At 45.6% G+C, this 20,752-nt stretch overlaps 1 protein-coding gene across 1 annotated transcript; it reads right to left on the reverse strand.

Moving 5' to 3' along the window:
• Window positions 1-130: 130 nt before the first annotated feature.
• Window positions 131-20,671, reverse strand: PLOD1 (procollagen-lysine,2-oxoglutarate 5-dioxygenase 1). Its single transcript, XM_065696712.1, has 21 exons — window positions 20,372-20,671; window positions 19,530-19,649; window positions 18,082-18,502; window positions 13,607-13,698; window positions 13,010-13,146; window positions 11,628-11,791; window positions 11,010-11,122; window positions 9,274-9,337; window positions 8,071-8,168; window positions 7,634-7,735; window positions 7,397-7,528; window positions 6,521-6,642; window positions 6,230-6,334; window positions 5,663-5,788; window positions 4,692-4,833; window positions 4,062-4,175; window positions 3,712-3,777; window positions 3,240-3,344; window positions 2,609-2,755; window positions 2,263-2,388; window positions 131-1,978 (listed from the first exon to the last, which is right to left on the reverse strand). The coding sequence occupies exons 3-21, from the start codon at window positions 18,161-18,163 to the stop codon at window positions 1,823-1,825; spliced, it is 2,193 nt and encodes a 730-aa protein (XP_065552784.1). The 5' UTR covers window positions 18,164-18,502; window positions 19,530-19,649; window positions 20,372-20,671; the 3' UTR covers window positions 131-1,822.
• Window positions 20,672-20,752: the final 81 nt, after the last annotated feature.

Genomic DNA, 20,752 nt, shown 5'->3' on the forward strand with positions numbered 1-20,752 from the left:
CCTCAGGCCTCATCCGCGCTGGTGCGGAGTTAACGCGGGTTCCCCCGGGGCCGGCACCGCGCAGCCGAGGGACACCCGGCTCTGCAACCCCCACGGCGGCACGGGCGGAGGAAAGACACAAGAAGGCACGTGAAAAAAACAATCCTGCTGAATAAATACATACACCTTTCCGACAGCGCGCCGCGGCCCTTCACTCGGTCCCGGGGAGCCCCGGCTGCCGCCTAACACGGTTTAGTATTGGTTTACTTTTCAAACCGATTGCCCCTGCCTGGGTTTTCCTCCCGAGTCAGACCCAAAAAGCACACGGAAAGCAGCAGGAAAAGGTCAATGTCGCCTTCCTTAAAGGTTGGACTTGACGATCTTAAAAGGCCTTTCCCAACCTGGTTGATTCCTCAAGTCCACTCCAATTCTGTAAGGTTCCCTGCCACAATGTACATGTCTAATGCTGCTCTGCCTACTTTAATATGACCCATCCTAGCTAAAAGGGCTCCTTTATCTACAGTTAGAAGCTGGAGCCACAGAGAACTAAGAGAAAACCGGCGTTCTTTTCCTAAGGCCAGTTGTGGTGTGAATTTACTGCTTGTGAAACATCCTGCCTGTCTGGCAGACCCAGAGCATAGCAGTGTGTGATGAGCAAAGTGACCTTACAGGCAACAGCAGAAAAGGTTCCTCCCCTTCCCTCTCTAACTATAGGTGTAGTCCAGACAGATTTTTACACCTACCAGCTCGCCACAAGCTCTCAGCACCTTCCAGTCATTTCTATCACATTCAACCCCGCTGGACAAGAGTCTGGAGTGGAGTATTTGGTTTGTAATCTCAAATAACTGATAATGACTCCCTCCGAGTACCAGAGAACAGCTCTTTGATGGCCCATTCAAATTAGATGCCAAGAAAATTACCAAAACGATCTCTGAGAACTGGAACAAGGCCAAAGAGCACTGGATTGTTATCCAGACACTGATGAGAGCTTTCGACAATCTTAACATGGGATAGAACAGATACCATTCAGCGGTGAAGCCCTCCTCACTGATCCAGCCGTTCTCAGCCTTCCCTTCCTCAGATTTTATCTACACATACCAACATGGACTGACTCTGCCTGGGCATGGATGCTCCTTTCAGCTGCTGTAACACAAGATAGGGCGACAACCTTTTATCTCTTCAGTCTAATCCCAGAGGTAAAGCATCATTAGTGGACCTTCCCTTAGCTAACCAGAAGCACCTGTATTGCCACTGCTACTGCTTTGAACTTTGTGATACGCTTCCAAAGACTGCAGAGGTAAGGAATCAGATGATCTTCAGGCTCTTACTCCTGAGTTTCATCCGATATGACATTAAACTGCTATGACTCCTGGAGTCTCCTCCCTGATTGGCTTATATTTGGAATAGTATCCAGAAATTACTGTCTAATGTCCAGTCCTGCATATGTGGATACGTGGATGAAAAAGAGCTTCCAGCTATCTGGAGAAAGAGCTCATGACTTGCTTCCAAGAAGCTGGATTTTGAGTCCAAGAAAGCATTTTTGTAAAGCCAACCAATCACTGAAGGTTCAAGTAAATCGCACTTCCAAGAGCGAGCAGATGAGGAGCACAATCAAAAATGAAGGCACAGTATCTCCTTCCAAATTCTACAGCAATATTCCTAGATATCACCTGCAGGATCAGAGAGGGAGATCTTCCAGTAGTGGAGTCTTAAAATATCATTAAAAATCAATATCCAAATAGCTTTGATCAATGCCTTAGAAACTCTCAGCAGCATTCCCTAATTCCACTCAAAGTCAGCAGTGAGCAGGGCCAGGGAAAGGTCCTTCCCGTGAAGCATGGCTCTAAGGGTCAAGAAAGGACACTGCAATATAACGGGTTCCTTTGGTGGTTGGAAGACCTTCATGGTAGTGGGTCAGGCGTCCCGGATGCATAAGGGTCCACCCTTTTCGTGGAGCTCGAATGGAGCAATTGTAGCGCAGGAACCGGCAGCCTCCTCCCTGATGGAAACACAAGAGATACATCAGCTTGGTACATCAGCACCTCAGGGAAAGGGTCTCTGCCTCCTTCTTGGAAACCTTAACAAAATCTGAGAAGGTACTTGGAGAATCTTCTGTGTTCTGATGCATTCAAGAATCTTTTTACCCTAGACAGTTATAACTTGGCATCCTTAGTGTGAAGGAGCCAGATGTGGGTAAGAAAAGGAGGGTAAGAAAAGGATTTCCAGCTGCCTGGACCACTCCAGAAGCTGTACTGCATTCCTGACACACTGGCACACACTTACCTCATAGTCTATCCCAACTTTGTTCAAAGCAATGTTAATGGTAAAGGTGGAAGCATCATGGTGGGGCACTAAAGAGGGCTGCTCGTCAGGTTTGTAGCGAACGACAAAGGCCAGCTCAAACTGAGTCTGCGGGAGAGAAGAACAAAGTGCACATCAGTTACAGGGCTACAATAGTCCATGGCTACTGAGTTGCAGAGTAGGGATCTGCATCCTGCTGCTAGGAGAGAAAGGTAACAATAAGGCAAGAGAAGGTCATTAGGAAATCATGTATGATCCAGTCTTTTCAAAGCTGCAACTACAGGAAGTGCTGATCTGAGCATGAGCTTTGATGCTAAGGCACACATACCTTGGTATAGTATCCTGGGTACAGTTTCTCTGTGATGGGTGCAATATAGTCCAGAAGAAACTTATACCACTCTCTTTCAAAGCCAATTTGGTTCATGTGTATGTCAATAGTTGGGACATTCTCATACCCTCCTTGTATTCTGCTGTCCTGAAACAGAATCATGAAAATACCCATAAGGATGGGAACCTTGGACTTCAGGAGTGAAAAGCACTTGTTTCTGGTAACTAAAGAGATTTTTATTGATCAGAAATTTCAGGATTGACAACTCATAGTGTGAGGTGTCCCTGTCCATGGCAGGGGGGTTCGAACTAGATGATCTTAAGGCCCTTTCCAACCCTAACTACTCTTGATTCTATGATTTCAAAAATTACAACCTAAGGTGAAAAAAAATACCACCAGAAGGGCTGAACGCTATAACTTCAGAGGATACTAAAGAGGACTCCGGAAAATTAATTCACATTTAAGAACAGGGGCAAAATCATAGAGCCAAATCAGGAACAAAATTGTTTTGCCTCCAGTTTCCTGGTTTAACTGTGAGATCTAAGAGCCTCCTACAGGAGGCCCTGCTGCCACGCAACACACATGAATGATGGTGTGACCCAGAAATCAAAAAGCTCCTGCTTCTTCTTACCGTGTTGTCACCTGTGGACCACTGGCCATAGTGTTCCATTTCTTCCACCAGCTCATCACAGGCAATGTCAGTGAATATGGGGAACCAGTAAACATCTGGGCAGGGCTGCAGAAAGTAAACAGGTGAGAATAGCAGAAACGAGGACATGTGCTTGAGGCAAAAGGAGTAAAACCAAATTGACTGCAGATTGAGTCAGTTCAAGTGGAAAGGAACTAAAATATTGAGGATAGAAAATTGTCTTCTGATGTATGTGCCCCACTTCCACTTAAGAGAGCTGGAGATGTACGAAGAATGATTTGGCTCTAAAAATACTTTCAAGGTCATGCTTCCTCTGGATTTCAAACACTGAGGTTGTGCTGAACTGCATATTCCTAAGTATGACAGTAGTGACAACTGTCATTCTCAGGAATGTCTTCAGCATTGTCCTGATGCTAATCTCCCATTAGGATGGATAAGAGTGATGTTTTCTTACCATTTCTACCAATTTCCCTTTCAGAGCTGCTGTGTAGTTTTCATGGATGTACTTTTCCCTCCAGTCCTGCAGTTAAAAGATAAGTAAACCAGTCATTTCTGTGGGGCCTGGTTAAAGAGGCAATGAAAGGCCAGGCACTCATCCTGCAGTTATTTCACAGGCTTTGAAAATCCAGATGTTATGAATCACACAAACACCCTCTCTTTAACTTCTGTGACTATTCTTCTCATCCCACCTGAGAGACATTGCTACTACAAAGCCTTGACCTTCCTTACTGGTGAAGCTGGCCATGAAATCTTCACATGCCACATTGCTAAGCCATGCTAAGGTGAGCAGACAGGTTCTCTCACCTCAGGATTGCTGAATATTTGCCAGAGGTCATTGTGGAGGTGAGTTGTCTGATAATTCTCCAGGGACAGTATGTGTCCAAACTGATGCCGATTTGTCAGGTACATGAAGACTCCCTGCAGGATAGAGGGAAAGAATCAAGACCTCAAACTTCTGTGAGCCACTGTGAAACAGAAGCACTAGACTGTTCTCCAATGCTGATGGCTCTGCCCAAGCTGTTCATTTACCCATTCGTTCTCCTATGAGCCTTCAGTTTAATCTCCACCCTCAATATGAGGAACTTTGAAAGGTTATAAGCAATAATTCTGTACCTCTTGTCAGCCAGGCTTGGAAGCAGAGCAGAGCATCTGCTGTGAGATTAGGTTCTTCCTTCTTACCCCGTCAACCCCATTTAGAACAGTCCTCAGCACGCCCAAGAACAAACCTGTTATCCACATTTAGTGGTCCCTGGCTCTCTGTAGTTTCACAGCAAGACAGAAATCCCACACTGTTCCAAGACTGAAGAGTACTGGATAATGCCAGTTCACCCCATCCCATGCCCCACAGAGCTGAATTCCTTGAAACTGCTTAATCCTGTCACCTCCACTCTGGCATGCAGTTCTCTCCTGGCAGCCTCTCTCTCCTCAACTGACCTGATTCCGAACGTTGTGGCAGAAAGCCATGTCAGTATCCAGCTTGCCACTGTGGAAGAGATCTCCCTGGTCAAGCTCCGATCGCAGAACCTTGGCTTTAACCAGGTAAACGCTGCTGATGTAGGGAACGTTCCAAAGCCCACTGAAACACATGGATAGAAGAGCAAGACTTGAAATACCACTAAGACAGAAGCTGCTGGACTGGAGAAGATGGCAGTCAGCACTGCAGTGTCAGCCAGGCTTGCCTAAATGAGCCAACTCAGAACAGTAAGGAGAAACCATACCAACAGGGATTATCATTCCAGGAAAAATCACTTATATTGCCCAGAGCTTTTACGATGCACAAATGTTAGTCCACTGTGAAAGCAATTCATTGACGTTGTTTGGTTTTTCTGGACATAATTAATGTCTTGAAACTCTTCCCATTGAGATCAACATACTTTTTTCCAGTGATTTAAGAAAGTGAAGCAGCCAGAAGTGCATAAGCTGATTTCCAGCATTTATCACATGTATAATGGCCTAAAAAATAGAGGGGCCCTCAAGAATATGAATGAGCCAACAATTGTGTTTTGTGAATATACCAATTAAGGATTACGTGGTATTTTATGAAGACTATCTGACAAAGATTAAACAGCACTTTACGGGATTTTAAGGATCACACTAACTACAACTGACACGAGCAAGATGAAGTGATTTCAGCCAAGTCAGAACTCGCAAACCCTAACTCTGACCACAAGAAAATCTGCCTGAAGTACCTTATCGTCTCTACCCAGAAGAGAACAGAGAGCAGCTTCCAAATGAGAGCAGAGACTTCTTTTCCTTTCCTATACACAAAGATAAGTTGTGCTCTCTGGTTCTTTGACATTACCTACTTTGATGAGAATGTGCTGCAGCAATGTACGTTCCTCAGATGCAGAAATGTTTTACACCTGAGGAACTGCACCAGTAAGGAGCTCTCTTCGCATACTCACACTCTCCGCCTTTGAACAATATCCACATAGTCTTCTGAGCGGGCATAGTACCCATCGGGGCTCAGTGCTCCCCAGAAATTTGACCACAGCTTCTCATGGCGGCTTACCAGTGGGGCTATCACCAGCCTGTGAGCACAAAATGAAAAGGAATTGCAGGACAAGATGTTACCACAGGAAGAAAAGGGAAAGATTTACAATCCACAGGACTGTAAGAATCAGAGTCTCCCACACTTACAGAGCGCCTGTTCTGTTAACTCTGTTGGAACAGAATCCCACATAAGAAAGGGCAAATACGGTCATAATCTCCTATCTAACTGCACCCTGCAGTAGGTCTTTTAGAATCTGATTCGTTCTAGCACCTATATAAAGACAAAGCTAGAGATAATTTACACGCACTGCCTAAAATCCAGGGATTACAACTACTGTAAAAAAAGACTAAAGAAGAGGTTTTCTCTAATATTCTGACACAGTTCTCCTAGTGCTTTAGATATCGCAGTGATAAAAGAGCTCACTTTATTCCTCGTGTGAAAAATGACCAGTAAGGATTGCTCAGACCAAAGAACCTACTTGTTCTGCTCGATCAGGATCCTTAGAGTCTCTGTGTTCTTCAGAACTATCTCAGCATCCAGGCTAAAGTAATAGTCACAGCCAGGATCCTTTCTGCACAAATCCCTATAGACAAAGAGCAAGAAGAGTCATAATGGACATGAGGAATTAATGCTAAGAAAACTGAAAGGAAAGGGTAACTGAAAGAAGAGAAGCATCCACTTGACAGTGATGATCCTCAGATGAAATAGACTGCCTTAGTGTGGACACAGGCTGACCCTGCCAGCCATCACATACGGCTTCTTCACTTACATGCCCAAGTTACGTGCCTCAGCGTTCTCCATCTCATCATCTGGCCCAATCACTTTGACAGCAAGATATTCTTTGCCATGCTCTTTAACAAAAGAGTCCACCTGCATCAAGTGATGCTGTTCCTATTCCAAAAGAAAAATAAGGAGAAAGATGGGCTTATCCCAGGGAGCCTGAGCACCTGGGATGCCAAAGCAGACAAGTAACAGCTCTTCTCACTTCCACATCTTTACAGTTGGATGGAGCTGTCTTATACATGCCACTGCAGATAAGTACTGGGATTCTGGTGTCCTCAACATAAAAAGGGCATGGAATTGTTGGAACAAGTTCAGAGGAGGCCATGAGGATGAACACGGGACTGGAGCACCTCCCATATGAAGACAGGCTGAGGAAGTTGAGGCTGTTCAGTCTGGAGAGAGAGAAGGCTGCGTAGAGACCTCAGAGCAGCCTTCCAGTATCTGAAGGGGGCCTGTAAGGATGCTGGGGAGGGACTTTTCATCAGGGACTGTAGTGACAGGACAAGGGGTAATGGGTTCGAACTTAAACAGGGGAAGTTTAGATTGGATATAAGGAGGAAGTTCTTTACTGTAAGGGTGGTGAGGCACTGGAATGGGTTGCCCAGGGAGGTTGTGAGTGCTCCATCCCTGGCAGTGTTCAAGAGTCTTGGGTGACCTGGTTTAGTGTGAGGTGTCCCTGCCCATGGCAGGGGAGTTGGAACTGAATGATCTTAAGGTCCTTTCCAACCCTGACTATTCTATGATTCTGTGATTCCATGATTACAGAGCCTGGAAGTCTAGCCAAAGGTTGCAGGGGTGCCTAGAGTACAGGAGTACATTTTCCCCACATTTGCTAACACTCTCACAAGCCAACTTTACTTACATGGTTGTGAATGAAGAGCTGGATTCGTTGCTTTGGGTAATGAAGGTTACGAAGCCTCAAGAAAAACTGGGAAAGGAATGGAGTGGGCTGCTCGATGAAAATGCCAATCAGAATCATTGGTAATGCCTCATCCTACATTGAGTGGAAAGAGAAGTGGTGGCTAATGTACCACATCAGACACAGGAGATCCCACTGTAATTGTAAGACTTGAGAGCTTTGAACATATATCAGCCTTACCTTAAACCCTGTGAGGCTTCGCAGACCTTCATCACACACAGTGCAGCCAGTCTCAAATGTCCATATTTGAGGAATGTAGTTTCCCAGATAGTTGAGCTGCAGCTGCAAAAGGCAATTTACCATGTTACACATTACAGGGCAAGGGAGTTTCTTTGCACCCACCCCCTGTGTAAGATCATGTCTGATCACAACTTCATTTACCCTCTTCTTGGACTAAAGAATCTGAAAAGCATGACAGCCTGAGGGTCTAATTACACACTAACATTTGAACCAGACCCATCTTGTGCTACAGACCTGGACCACTTATTGTTTTTCAAACATAAATGCACAGAGGGAAAGTCAATAATACCGGAAGACAGTGACCTGATACACTTGAGACTAAAGGGTCACTTTACAACAAATATATACCAAATCTTTCCCCCAGGACATCCACCTACCTTGGTGGGTCCATTTCCATGAATCACCACAGGCAGAGTGTCATATAACAAGTTTCTTGCTCTCACTCGTGAGTTTTCAAACTTCAGAACCACCTCATCTAGAAAGGACATTGCCATCATGTTATCAGAGGAAGGCTTTTAGTGATAATTGGCAGCACAGTGCCTTGTTTCTACAGAATGACTGCTGAAAGATGAAAGCATGGACGTTTATAACCATGCACAAGTGGTTTAAGGGCTACAGACTATATCCAGAAAGCAGAAAGAATGTTCAGAATGATCCTGTGAAGTAACAGGAGGATGGCTGGGAAGTTGGACAGAAATCCAACTTGCTGGGCTGACACATATGCCTTATACTGGGAATTAGCAAAAATCACACTGATACAGTCTTTTAGAATGGGCATTTACAAACTCTACAGCGAGGAACAGCTACTGATGGCCAGGGATGACTCAGGCCCTTCCCACCTGAGCATTCTACGCATGTGTTGTCTCCTTCTCACCACTGAGAGAAGTCGACCCTCCTGGCAGAGATCATCCAAGACATCTCCCCAGCACAACCACACAAAATCCATTGGAAAACAGACTAGTACGGAGCCAAGTTCCAGTCTGTGCATGAGTACAGGAGCTAAAAACTACTGTGCCGTTACAATTTGTTACCTGACTGGAATAGTGGTGGAATGGTGCATGACTATGAACTGAAAACAGGCAGCAGGGGCAGGAGGGTAAGTGAATCACTTTTGCCAGGACTAGAAAAATGAATTAATCAGCAGGTCAGGTCAGCAAGTGCTCACAGGCAGTATCTGACTGTATCTCACTTTCTATGCCATTCCAGACAGAGTTCTGAAGCGGAAAGACAGGCAAGCCCCAGGCAGGGTTGTGTATTATCACTTGCACTGAAAATCCCTCCCAGTTTTAATCCCCAAGGCTAATGCAATCTGACATGCTTGGAGATCAAAATGGTATGGGGGTGTAAGATGGAAAACCTGACCTGCATTCCCCCAAGTGAAGAGGCAATTGCAATAAGAACCTAGCTGGTCACAGTGGAATTGCAAATAAATCCCAGAATTCTGGCAGAGGCTTTTTACTGAAGCTTATTCTGCAGAGACAGGAATTCCTGAAATTTAATCCCTTCAGCCACAACTTTATTTCTGGTGTCAACATGCAGTTGCATTCCAAGGAGAAATAAGATTCCTTCTTCCATCTCACCTAGTGCTCCATTTAAGTTTTGGAAGATCCGACTTCTTTGGTCTAGACTGATGTTGATGCTTTCCTTTAAAAGAATGAGATAAATAACCTGAATTAGAACACAAGCGGACACCCATTCTTTACTTGCAAGAGATCCAATGCTGAGCAAAGATATACTGCAGTCCTATGATCATTTCCATACTCCAAGCTCTGAAGCCTAAGCTAATCCTCATTGTCACTTCAATCTGGGACAATTTCCCATTTTCTAAAACAATTTAGACATATCAGGCAAACCCATGCAAATAAACATTTTAAAGCTGTTGTGGGTGTGCCAATAATGATATGCAGCATACTAATGAAGTATCCTTGCAGGACAGTCATATAAGCCCCACATATACCATGCAGGAATGCCAAGACAGCAAAACCATCTGCTGTGAAGACAGTTTCTCACCCTCTATCCACAGGGCAAGTGTTACCCCAAGTGTTGCCCCAGGTACTGATGTTAAACCAGAACGCAGTAAGGACACAAGGCCAGTGTGTGCAAACTTTGTTTTCACCCCCTGCTACAAGACACTCTGACTGGATTTCTGTCAGATTAAAACTCAGCTCTGACTTAGCAGAGTTCAGTGCCCCTCCAGGCATCTGTTGAGATTGATTACTTGAAAGGACAGCAGGGTGCTAACATCCGCTGTCTGAATGCCAAGTCAGTGGAATTACTCAGCCTTTATGTGGCACAGGGCCAGAACTGCAGATGAGAACATCAAAGGAACTGTCCATGTCAAAATATCACGGGGCCATACTCAGGGGAAGTAGAAAAGTGCAGCTGTTCGGAATTTTTTTACCAGCTTTGCAACTCCTTCCCTGATCAGTGTGAAAGCAATTTCCTATTTCTAATGTTTCCTCCTGACTTTACTGCTACAGTTTGACTTCTCAGCTCTCGCGCATTTGTGGTGTCCCTCAGGGACAGACTGTGCTGCGTCATGCAGAACTGGGCATGGACAAAAGAAGCAGAATCACCCTGTGGGCTGGATGATTTGGCTAGTGCAGCACGCAGTGCTGAATGGCAATGCTGCTTGCAGGGTCCATCCCAGGCTTCTGGATGATGTTATGTGGCATGCTACAAAGGCTGATGTAGATTTTGATGGCCAGGATCTGGAGGTGTTTGCTGAAGGCAGTGCAACCTCTCTGCTCTAGCAGGGCTACCCACTGTGATACCTACGGTCCCCATCCTGTAGATCAACAGTGGCTAAAAGGCTGTGAAACTTTGTCGCTTCACCTCAAATCTACTCAGGCCTCATCTGACTCTTTACCTAAAAGCTGCTTCAGTGCTAGGTTGGATATATCTAAGTCAGCACTATGCTCTGCAGGGAACAAATCTGGGTTTCACATCCCCTGGGAGGAGGCTGGGTAGTTCTGTCACACTCTATAGCTTTAAACATCAGCACATGCAGATACTGGCATGAGTTTCCAGTAAAACAAGCTTAAAGACACCTACCACCCCAGTCATATTTTAAGTTTAAAGATAAAACCTCCACCAACAGAACAAGTGGGTAGTGTCTAGAATGCAAATTTTTGGAAGGGAAACAAGTGACTAGACACACTACTGGCCTTTTCCATGTAAGGATGCCAGAGCAGTAACTAAGAGTCAATATGTATGCGATTTACTTCTTTTACTGTAAACAGGGATACTGTACAGAGGATTAACAGCAAGGCTTCTCCGGTAACTCCTCCTCATCCCAAAATCTAGTTACACCTACTCTTTTTTCTGGATCCAAGAAGACATTCGTATAGAAGAGCTGGTCACTGTCATCGTCCTGTCCTTTCCACTCCTCCACAAGCTTCATTAGGTTTGGAGCATAACCTATGAAGCCTGTGGGAATAAGCAGGAAGAGGTGTTTCAACCCATACAACCATAAAAGGGAAGTTCTCCTGTATACACATTCTTTCACACACTCTTCTCACTTCTTTCACACAAAGTCTCACTCCACTCTGTGTTGCTGCGGAGACACATGAACTTTCACCAAAGGCATGTATAGACTGCACTTCCCAACATGGACTGACACCAGAATCAAACCTGCCATCTTCAGCATCAGCAAAGCTCAGATACCCCCACTGTGAATGACACATCTCACTGAAAAGGGAGAAGGGATAGGAGCAGGTTCCTATCCTCTATAGGCAATGCATAACTACATAGGTGAAAGACAAAAGCATTGTTAATCTTTCCATTACCCTAAGATATACACAGGGCTTCAGTCTGCACCATCTTCTACACAGATGTTTTCCACACCTGGTCACTTGCTACTTCTCCCAAAGCCCTTCTAAAGGAGTAAGAAGCTGAGAGTGGTTCTCAGCTGAAGGAATGCTCTGCGTCTTACCTCCAGAACCCAGGAAGCGCTTTCCATCTCGCACCTGAGGGTACTTGGCTTCCAGCTTTCTGTCAGGGTAGATGTAGTTTTCTGCTGAGAAGACCACCTTGCTCTTGGCTTGTTTGAACTTCTTCAGCAGTTCTGTGGGGCCCGAAGCAAAAAGCACATCATAGCTAAAGACAGACAAGAAAGGGACAGAAAGGAATGGAGTCAGAAACATGTCAGTGTGATAAGCTTCCAGAAACAGCTAATCCTTTAGGAATCCCTTTATTTTAGTTCTGCCTCACAGTATTACTTTTTTTTTTCACAAATATAGCTAATTAAAGTGCAATTTTATTCATAGAGTGGAAGATGACACTTCCCACTGCATTAGAGTCCAAACTGGCTTGGGGCAATTTATGCCCATTCTTATTTTCACAGTTTTCACTGATGATAAAAACAAACCTTCCAAGCTGAAAAATATGCTGATCTCTTCTTGCTTTTCCCCCTTTTAGAACCGTGAAGCCCTGCTGCCTTCACTGTTTGTAACAACCTATTGGAAGAAGAATTGCTCTGCCATTTCTTTCTAGATTAAAGAAACCCACACATGTTTTTACATCTCCTGGCATCCTGCCACTCTCCACTGAGCTCCCTGCAAATCTTCAGGAGGAATCTATGCTGGACACCAGTCACTGGATGCTGCTGTCCAGCTGCTGCCTCTTCAGTACTGGTTAGAACTGACTAATTCCCAGACAATGCTCCCAGAATGAGACTTGCATTTTCTGCAAGAGGATCTGCATACTTTAACCTCATTTTGGTGAGTGAAAAAGTTACTCATTCCAAGGATTAATCATCCCAACTTCTCTAAGCACACATAGATATTCAGACCTGCAAAAGACATCTCCCTGCCATGGGAGCTAGAAACAGATATGCAGATCCCAACCCTCCCTGTTGCTGGGCATATGAAAAGACATTGAGACTCCAAACTGTCCTTTTCCCTCTTCACATTTCTCTGGCAGACTAACTCTTGGCTCCCAGGATTGTGCTGCAGCCTGCCTTACCTTATAAAACAAACAGATCTGGTAAGAAAGCCCTGCCTGGATTCACAGAAATTGTCTGTTCTTTCTTTGCAGATGAAGGCAGCCAAATTCCACCATGGCAGAAACAAGTATAATGCTATCAACTCTATGCCAGAGTTGGAATCAGCCCATTCTGATCAGACCTTCCCAGCTGCCACGGGTGCAGCTCTCAGCAATTCTCAGGCAACTGCAGAGAATTCAGGGGGGGATAAACCCAGAGGTCTGGGCACACCTTCCAAAAGCAATTTACTTCACAGTAAATTTCTTCTTAGGAAGAACCTGTCCAAACAGCCTTAGGATTCAGTTCACGGCAAATACTTTCCAACCCATTACCTCTCTATGAAAAGGATGATCAAGTCTTCCTTATCCACATACTGCTTCAAAGCAGACTTCAAGAGACGGACCTTCTGCCCACCTCCTGCTGGCTTCTTGTCATCTCCACCCTTCCACTCCTCATCCAGCCCCAGCACCTAAAGAATGACAAGCACAGGGTCTACCAAACAGGTCGTTTTCCCAGCAAGACTCACAGGAAAGGACCAGAACCCACAAAGTGACTAATCCTGATGACTCCCAGTGCGGATCCCAACAAAAAGCCTTCCAGAATCAGAACAGATGAACCAGGTATATTCACTAGCCTTTGAACCCTTCTCTGGGATGGACAGAGTAACATGCAGCACAATAACAAAGTGCTCTCAGCAACAGGGACGGAAGCACAAACTGTACTGTGTGTTTTGGCACTGCAATGGAAAAGTGCCACGGGGCTCCCTTGAGCAGGAGTTATGGATCGCACTCAGGATAAAATAAAAGACAGGGCAGAAATGCCCCAGTCAGAGTACTTTGTGGCTTCTATTTAATCACTTTGTGGCCAAGTCTTACTCATTCCACACTTCAAAATTCCCTCTGACCAACCACCAAGACTGATGCCATCACCTGGACTTTGTAGTTGAAGAATTGGGCTGATCTTCTGAAACGCTGGAATCCCTCGGTCTGCTTGGTGGCAACAGTAAGAACCAGCAGGTTTTCTGCATATAGGAGAAAGCACAAGAGACATTCAACTTGTTTTCACAACCAGCTGTTTTGTACCTGATGAAGAGGCTTTACTATCAATACTGAGCCAAAGTAGGGATCAATAATCTTAAAGGTACTTGACAGACATGACAAAGGGAAGTCAAAATCCAACCACTGAGAAGCAAAGTGACTTTCCTAGTACATTCTTTATGTTGATCATGAATCCAGCAATAGAATCCAGGAGTCTCAACCTTTGCACAAAGAGTCACTGCTGCTGAAGGGCACAGGTAGCATCTGTTCTATAGACACTGCAGATGTTCATTTGAAATCAGGCAAGGGAGGTAGTCAAGCTGTGGAGCTCCCATATCCTGCTGAGAAGCAAACACGCTGCTTATACCTCACCTGATTATCTCTATACTGTACAATATTAAGCACTATAGGTGTTCTCACTGCCCAAAGCCTCCACCTCAGGAAGAAAACCAGCTTCAAATCCTACTTATCTGCTGCCTGGATTTTCTTGCAACCAACACAAAAATTCCCAGAAGGAAAAAAGAAAGAATGGATGAAGCCAATGCTTTATTGGAGGAACTGCCACAGGGGACAGAATGTGGCAAAGATGCTTTTACATTTCAGTGTTTGATTGAAGAACCCAAAACTAACTGTAGCACAAGCAAGACTGTTCCTTTAAAGTAGAGATTAGAACTTGGTCCTGGGTATAAAATGAGAGATTATGTAGAGATACAATTTCATTGCCTGAGTTATGAGCTAGAAAAAGAAAATACAATGTACTACGTGGTTTTTTTCCTCTGCTATTGAAAGCTGCAATTCTCTTCTGTCACATAGAGTATGAAGAATTAAACCTGAAGACAAAATATAGACATACTACAAAATGCCCATTTGGAAGTACCCATTTACTGCAATTGGCTCCCTGTTCCCCACAGAGATGCTCTTTTGTCACTCAGCATTGACTGAGTGTAGGGAAGACCAAAATTAGGCTATATGTTCTTACTCCCTCTCCATGGCTGTTTCAATTTTCTACTGCATTCCTGAGGTGTTTTGCAGACTTTTTTCATACATACACAAATGTGAATTTAATTCTGCCATAACTTCCATTTACATGAACTTGCTTTTCATTTCCAGTTCCTTAAAAATGACAGCGCTAAATCCTGAAGTTCTCTTTCAGAAGTTTCTCTATAGTACCACTGCACTGTGCTCTTTATGTGGAAGCTCTGATTTATTCATTGTAACGATTAAATGCTAGACGTCATCTTAACAGTTTTGCTTAAGTAGAAATTTGTATGGGCTCTGGCAACAGTGCCTAAATGCAAACCCTGGTCGTCTGATTTTAACATCAGAAAATACCTGGAAAACTGAAAGTACATTTTCTTGGCTTGAGCAGACTTCTTTTGGAACACTGATATTTTTCAATGGATGTACCAGATGCATCTTCCTAGTGTACCCAAATTGATATTCTGCCTGATCTTAGAGGAAGGATCTAGATAGACCTGGCAAAGGCAGCAAAAGTGAAAAATAGGTGTAAGACTCCAAGTTAGGAAGAAAGAGGATATTCCCAAGGAAATTCCTAAAATCCATCACCTGCATCAGAAAAAAGAGAGAAGATTGGGAACAGTCAACAGAAGGTCAGCTACAGGTGTATTTTGTTAGACACTTACACAGAGAAAGGATAAATGAAAGAGTATGAATCCTGCAGTTTTTAAAGGCAGATTCTCAGAGGTATGAAGCGCATTCACAGTGCAGCTCCTCCAGCACACTCCAGTTCCTTGCGTCCTGTCCAGTCAGAGGGTGTAAACAAATAAGTAAAATATATCCTCAGGGAATATGTTAAAGCCATTAAAGTTTCTAGCCATACAGCAGCATGCACAAAACCATGACAGCTCTATTAGATAGCTCAGAGCTCATGGTTTCTGAGAAGCTGAAGCTCATACTGCCAACGAAGAGGGGGCAAATGTGGACTTGCTGGAAAGGAATGCGTCTGTCTAAATACCAAATTCTAGTACCTGAAAAGAAAGGAGAAAGCATATGATAGTGATAAAAGAAGGCAAGAAAAAGAGCCTGATTATGCAATTATTTCAGCCTGAATTCTCAGACATCTCAAATTAAATAGGTCCCTAATTCATTTTCATGCCACCACCCCAAGTAAGCAAATAACTGTTTATGATATGACTGCCAGAAGTTTGCGGGAGGAGAGGTGAGAGCTAAAGGCTCACATGGATGAACAGGAAGCGGTGTCCTGTTTCTAAGACAGTTTTAGCGTGCAGCATGTAAACTCACTGGAGCATGAAAAGCCAGCACAGAGACAACAATCCCCCTCAGCAGAATTCCAGGTTACAGATTCCCTTTTCATTACTGGTCTGTGGGGGTAGGACTCCGAGAGATATTAAGCTCAGTTTCTGTTTTGAGAAATCTCTGCAGTAGCAAGAGCTTTCCATCCCAAGAGACATTCCTTCAGTCCAGTACTAGAAGCTCAAGCTGAGCTATGCTGCCTCCACTCCTCCTTTAACCCTTCTTTCTCTTTCCCAAAGATGTTGCTGAACACTGGTACAGCTGACAGGTATTTCAGAGCCAGAGCAGTAAAGCCTTTTAGTTACAGTATCACATGCAGGCATTTTAAAACTTCCAAAAGCACGTTTATGCCTCCCTGTTACTTTTCAGATGTCGAAATGATTTAGTTAAGTTGGGCCCAGAGACTCCTTGGGCTAACAATAAGAAATCGTATAACTGGCAAGGCTGAAGAATAGGAACAGAGTGTGGTTAACAAAGCAAACATTGGACTAGGAAGCAGGGGAGCTGGGCTGTACTGCTAGCTCTGCTATGCAAAGAGAAGCCAATCTTGCTATCCCTCTGTAGAATGATAATCTTTCCCATCTGTAGAATGATAATAGAGGGTATTTATCACTTTTGTGAGGGGTTTTGAGTACTATAGATGAAAGGGATGCTGTAGGGACAAAGCACTGGAACAGGGACTCCAATATCAATATCAGAGTTTTTATAATAAGTGAAAATCTGTGACAAAATGAGCTCAGTAACGAAAGATTTTAGAGTTATTTAATCCTGCTCTGACTCTACAGGGAAATCACAGCTGCATTTTAGGACAAGGAATGAATTTATCCCTAGGCTGTGCTTTGGGAAACTGTGCCACTTCCTGTTCAGAGTCCAAGAAAATACCATTAATACAGGGATCAAATAGAAAAAATGCTGCATAATTTAGTAGTGGACAATATAATCTCTGTATTAAATTCGCATTTACTGAAGGTTGGGTTTTTTTAAGAGTCCGTTAACCACAAATAACTATGCTCAGAGCTTTTGCAGAGATCTAAGAGAACATAAGAGAGAGAGAGAATATCATCATTCTCACATTACTCTGGGGAAGCTGAGGCACAGAAAAGGTAAGGCATTTCTTCTTTAAGCCATGCCAGAAAGCAGTTAATTCCAAATTCCTCTTCCTGACCAACAGACCTCATGCTCTTTTCCCAGCACCCAGGTTTTTATCTCTAGTTTGCTCTAAAGCCTCACTAAAAACATGGAAGAGTTGGGGTCTGTAAGGAAAGAAGGATAGCACAGAGATTAATTTCTTACTTGTATTTGTTTAATAGTTATCCTAAATACTGAAATGGCTTTGCTTTACTTAAGCCACTATAAAGAACTCCTCTTCCAACACCCCACGGATACACATCAACTGTATTATTATTAGATAATATATATAATAAAGGTAACTATACCTGAATCCCATATTGTGAAAGGAAATATTCTAGGTAACAAGATGAAATCTCCTTTAATTGTCACTTCTCTAATGAAGACAGAGATAATGATCCAAACTTTTTAGCAGAGCAACAGCACATGAACCTTTGTCAGCCTGGCTGACATCCTGCAGCTGCCCTAATCCTCCACTGTTCTCCTAGCTACTCTTCAGAGCATCTACCCACTGTTTACATGGAGATAGACTTCTGTGTTATTTCAGGAGCATCCTGGATCCCAGGTCACTGTGTGGCCAGAGCAGGATCAAATGCTGTTACCTAATTCCTGAACTGTGGAAGTTCAGGAGCAGAAGGGCTGACCCAAGCAGGACGCAGCCCAGGGGACCGCAAGTACTTTACTGGGATGAGATGGTGTCCAAGGCTGCTCTCACACAGCTCGGAGCTGTGAGTAACTGAGGCGCTAAGGAAGCATGTGCAGAAGGCGCCCACGCCGTGCCCTGCCTCAGAACTCGGCAGCAGCTCCAGATGCCGCTCAGGGGCTCAGACCCCGCGGCGGGCGCTCGCCTCAGCCAATGCCTCTGAGCTGCACCGGGGTGGGGACAGAGGCCGGTGCTGGCACCCACAGCGGCCCCCGAGCTGCCGAGTCCCCACCTTCGGCCCCGGAGCGGAGCCCCCCCTTACCTTCCTGCGGGGAGGCACCGCCGCCCCCCGCTCCGAGCAGCGCCAGCACCATCCAAAGCAGCAGCACCGCCGGAGGCTCCATGGAGCCGGATTCCAGTCCGGGAGCCGGTACCGACCGGAGGCGCTCCCAGCGGGACGGACCCGGCGCAAGTCAGCTCTAGAAAGCTCCGGAGCCGCTGGAGCTTGTGCCACGCACCAGACCCGCCCGGCAGGGCCGGGCGGAAGAAGCGGGGGCTCCTCCTCCCGGGAAAGGCGGGGAAGCGGCAGGGGCCGGGCCGGGAGAGGGGAGCTCCAGGGCTTGTGCGGAGGGAACGGTTCCTTCTGCAGGGACGCGAAGTTCCTGGGGGTTGATCCCGGAGCCGCAGCAACTTTACCTTGGGTCAGGGTCCAGCCTTGCTGCCAGGGGGCACCGGCCGTGGGTCTGCGGAGGAGGAAAGCTGCATTGTTAGCATGATTCCGTGATGAAGCAAACGCAGCCTGTGTAGGAGGAAGGGGGTTACTTTCTGGCCAGCTCCAGTTAGTGCTGCAGCTGGCTGACGCGATCAACTGTGAAAAAAGGCAAACCAGCTAAACGGATTATGTGCAGCTGTGGAATCTGGGAGCTCTGATTAAATACTTTCTTGCCAGCTGTCATCTCTCTTTATGTACTTCTCTGGCAAACGCAAAACCTGCTCTGGTCTTTCCCATATTAACCGGCCAATACAGACGTCTTTAAGGTTTACAACTACCTGTGCTAGGTTTTCTTGCTCTAGCCCTGCTGACTTAGCCATGCATCTTTTTCTAGTTTATTCTGGCTAACTTTGAGAACAGGCAAAATAAACCGTCATAAAATTACACACAAAAAAATGGCTTTAGGGTCAGTGAATCTGCAGAACACCAGATGAGGAGCTACCACTGACACATACGTTACCTGAGGCCTTGAGCAACATGCTATTTCTACTGGAGCAAACACCTGAAAGCAACAGTGCCATTTTGTTAGGCACTGTGTGTAATTACAGCAACCTTTGCTTCCATTACTGAAAGCAACATTCAGAGATTACTTACGTTCTCTCTTGTACGGTGTGAACAATATTTGCTTGTCTGCAAAGACCTCCAGAATAACAGAGGCTGTATAAATGTCACAGTGTTCTGTGAGACATCACGTAGATGGAAAGCAATGCTGTGGTGTACTACTGAAGCCATCGTTGCGTCCTCAGCCATGCCTGAGCTCAGCCCATGCAGCACACCCCACAACAGGAAGGTGTGAAAGGAGCGGCACTGGGGAGTTTAGCAGAGGCACGGAAAAGGACTTGTGTTGGGCGATGGTGTGGCACATGCACTGTGCTAACTCTTACCTGGTAATAGTAATACCATTACTGTTGTTGTGTTCACTGAGAAAATTCTTGAGTGTATTCAAACCACTTTTGTTTCCATCCCCTTGTCCAAAGCAGGAATTCCCTCATAATTACCAGGCAAACAGAATAGTCCTCATGATCCAACGATGTACTACAGGCAATAATCCAAGGAAATATCGGTTCTCCCTAAGACACTGATACAGGAAACTTCCTTTTGCAAAGCTGCCATTCTCCCTAAAGAAAAAAGAGATTTAATTAAGATTCCTCCAGTACTTTGCAGGCCCAGACAAAGCCCCTCCTCAACACTTTAAGCCAGGAGCCCCATCAAAAGTGTTCAGCCCTTCAGATCTCAGGCTGGCATCTGCGACTCAGTGTCGAATTGTAAAAACGGCACATTTCTCATTTTAATGAAGTTAAATGTCTCCATTCTAAAATGAAAGGGGGTTTTGCACACCAGAAATCATGAATGCATCACTGCTTATACCGCTGCGCTCGGCCCGTCTGTCTGACAGCTCTGTTTGCGTTCTGCAGCCGTGCCAAGCCAGCAAGCCCATTTTCCTCCCCTGTTTCTATGTTTGTGCTGCTTTGTGCTCTCCAGCTGGAATTGGCTGCCTGTCTTTTTAAGCAGAGGCAGCTGCCAGTGCAGATGTTCCGACGAGTACGTGCAACACGTGCTCCAAGCAAAGCAGCAACTTCCTCAAAACCGGAAAGGCTCAGAGCTCGGCTTTGAACACGGCCTCGGAACACACGAGACCTTCTGAAGAAACTCCAGCCCTTCCGAACCGTGCAGGGATGGGGTCTGCCCCAGTGTTCTTACAGATCCCCACAGCTTCCAGTGCCCCCTCACGCATCAAACGGCTCATTTGCAGGAACTGGTTCAGGTTTCTCCTCTGAGCCCCTGGCCGCAGCGGGCTCACTGGCTCTGGTCAGGACTGTCACACTTCCTTGGAACTCACTGTGTTTCTGTACGGCTTGCTCCTGTCTGTTGAGAGCTGCCCTGGGGTACCGAGCTTCTCGCTGCCTGCTGTGCGCATCCAAGTCACATCATCAACTCCTACTGACTGCGCAGCGGAGTAAGGTTTGATGGAACACAGCTTGCTTTCCCACACTGCGCCCTGCTGTGATAGCGGCAGTAAATCGCCCCTGGAATTACAGACAGCTCCGGGCAGTGGGCCCAGAACCACGGAAGGGGCCCAGGAGCCATGGTCTGAGCCCGGGACCTATGGGATGGGGCCCGACCCCGCGGCGTCGAGGCGGGGCAGGGCCCTCTGCCAAGCGCCTTCTCAGGGGGCGGTGCGACAGCTCTGTCGCAAAGCGCCGCAAACCGCGGCGGATCT

The sequence above is a fragment of the Lathamus discolor genome, chromosome 16, assembly GCF_037157495.1.
Source record: "Lathamus discolor isolate bLatDis1 chromosome 16, bLatDis1.hap1, whole genome shotgun sequence".
Taxonomy (NCBI): Eukaryota; Metazoa; Chordata; class Aves; order Psittaciformes; family Psittacidae; genus Lathamus; species Lathamus discolor.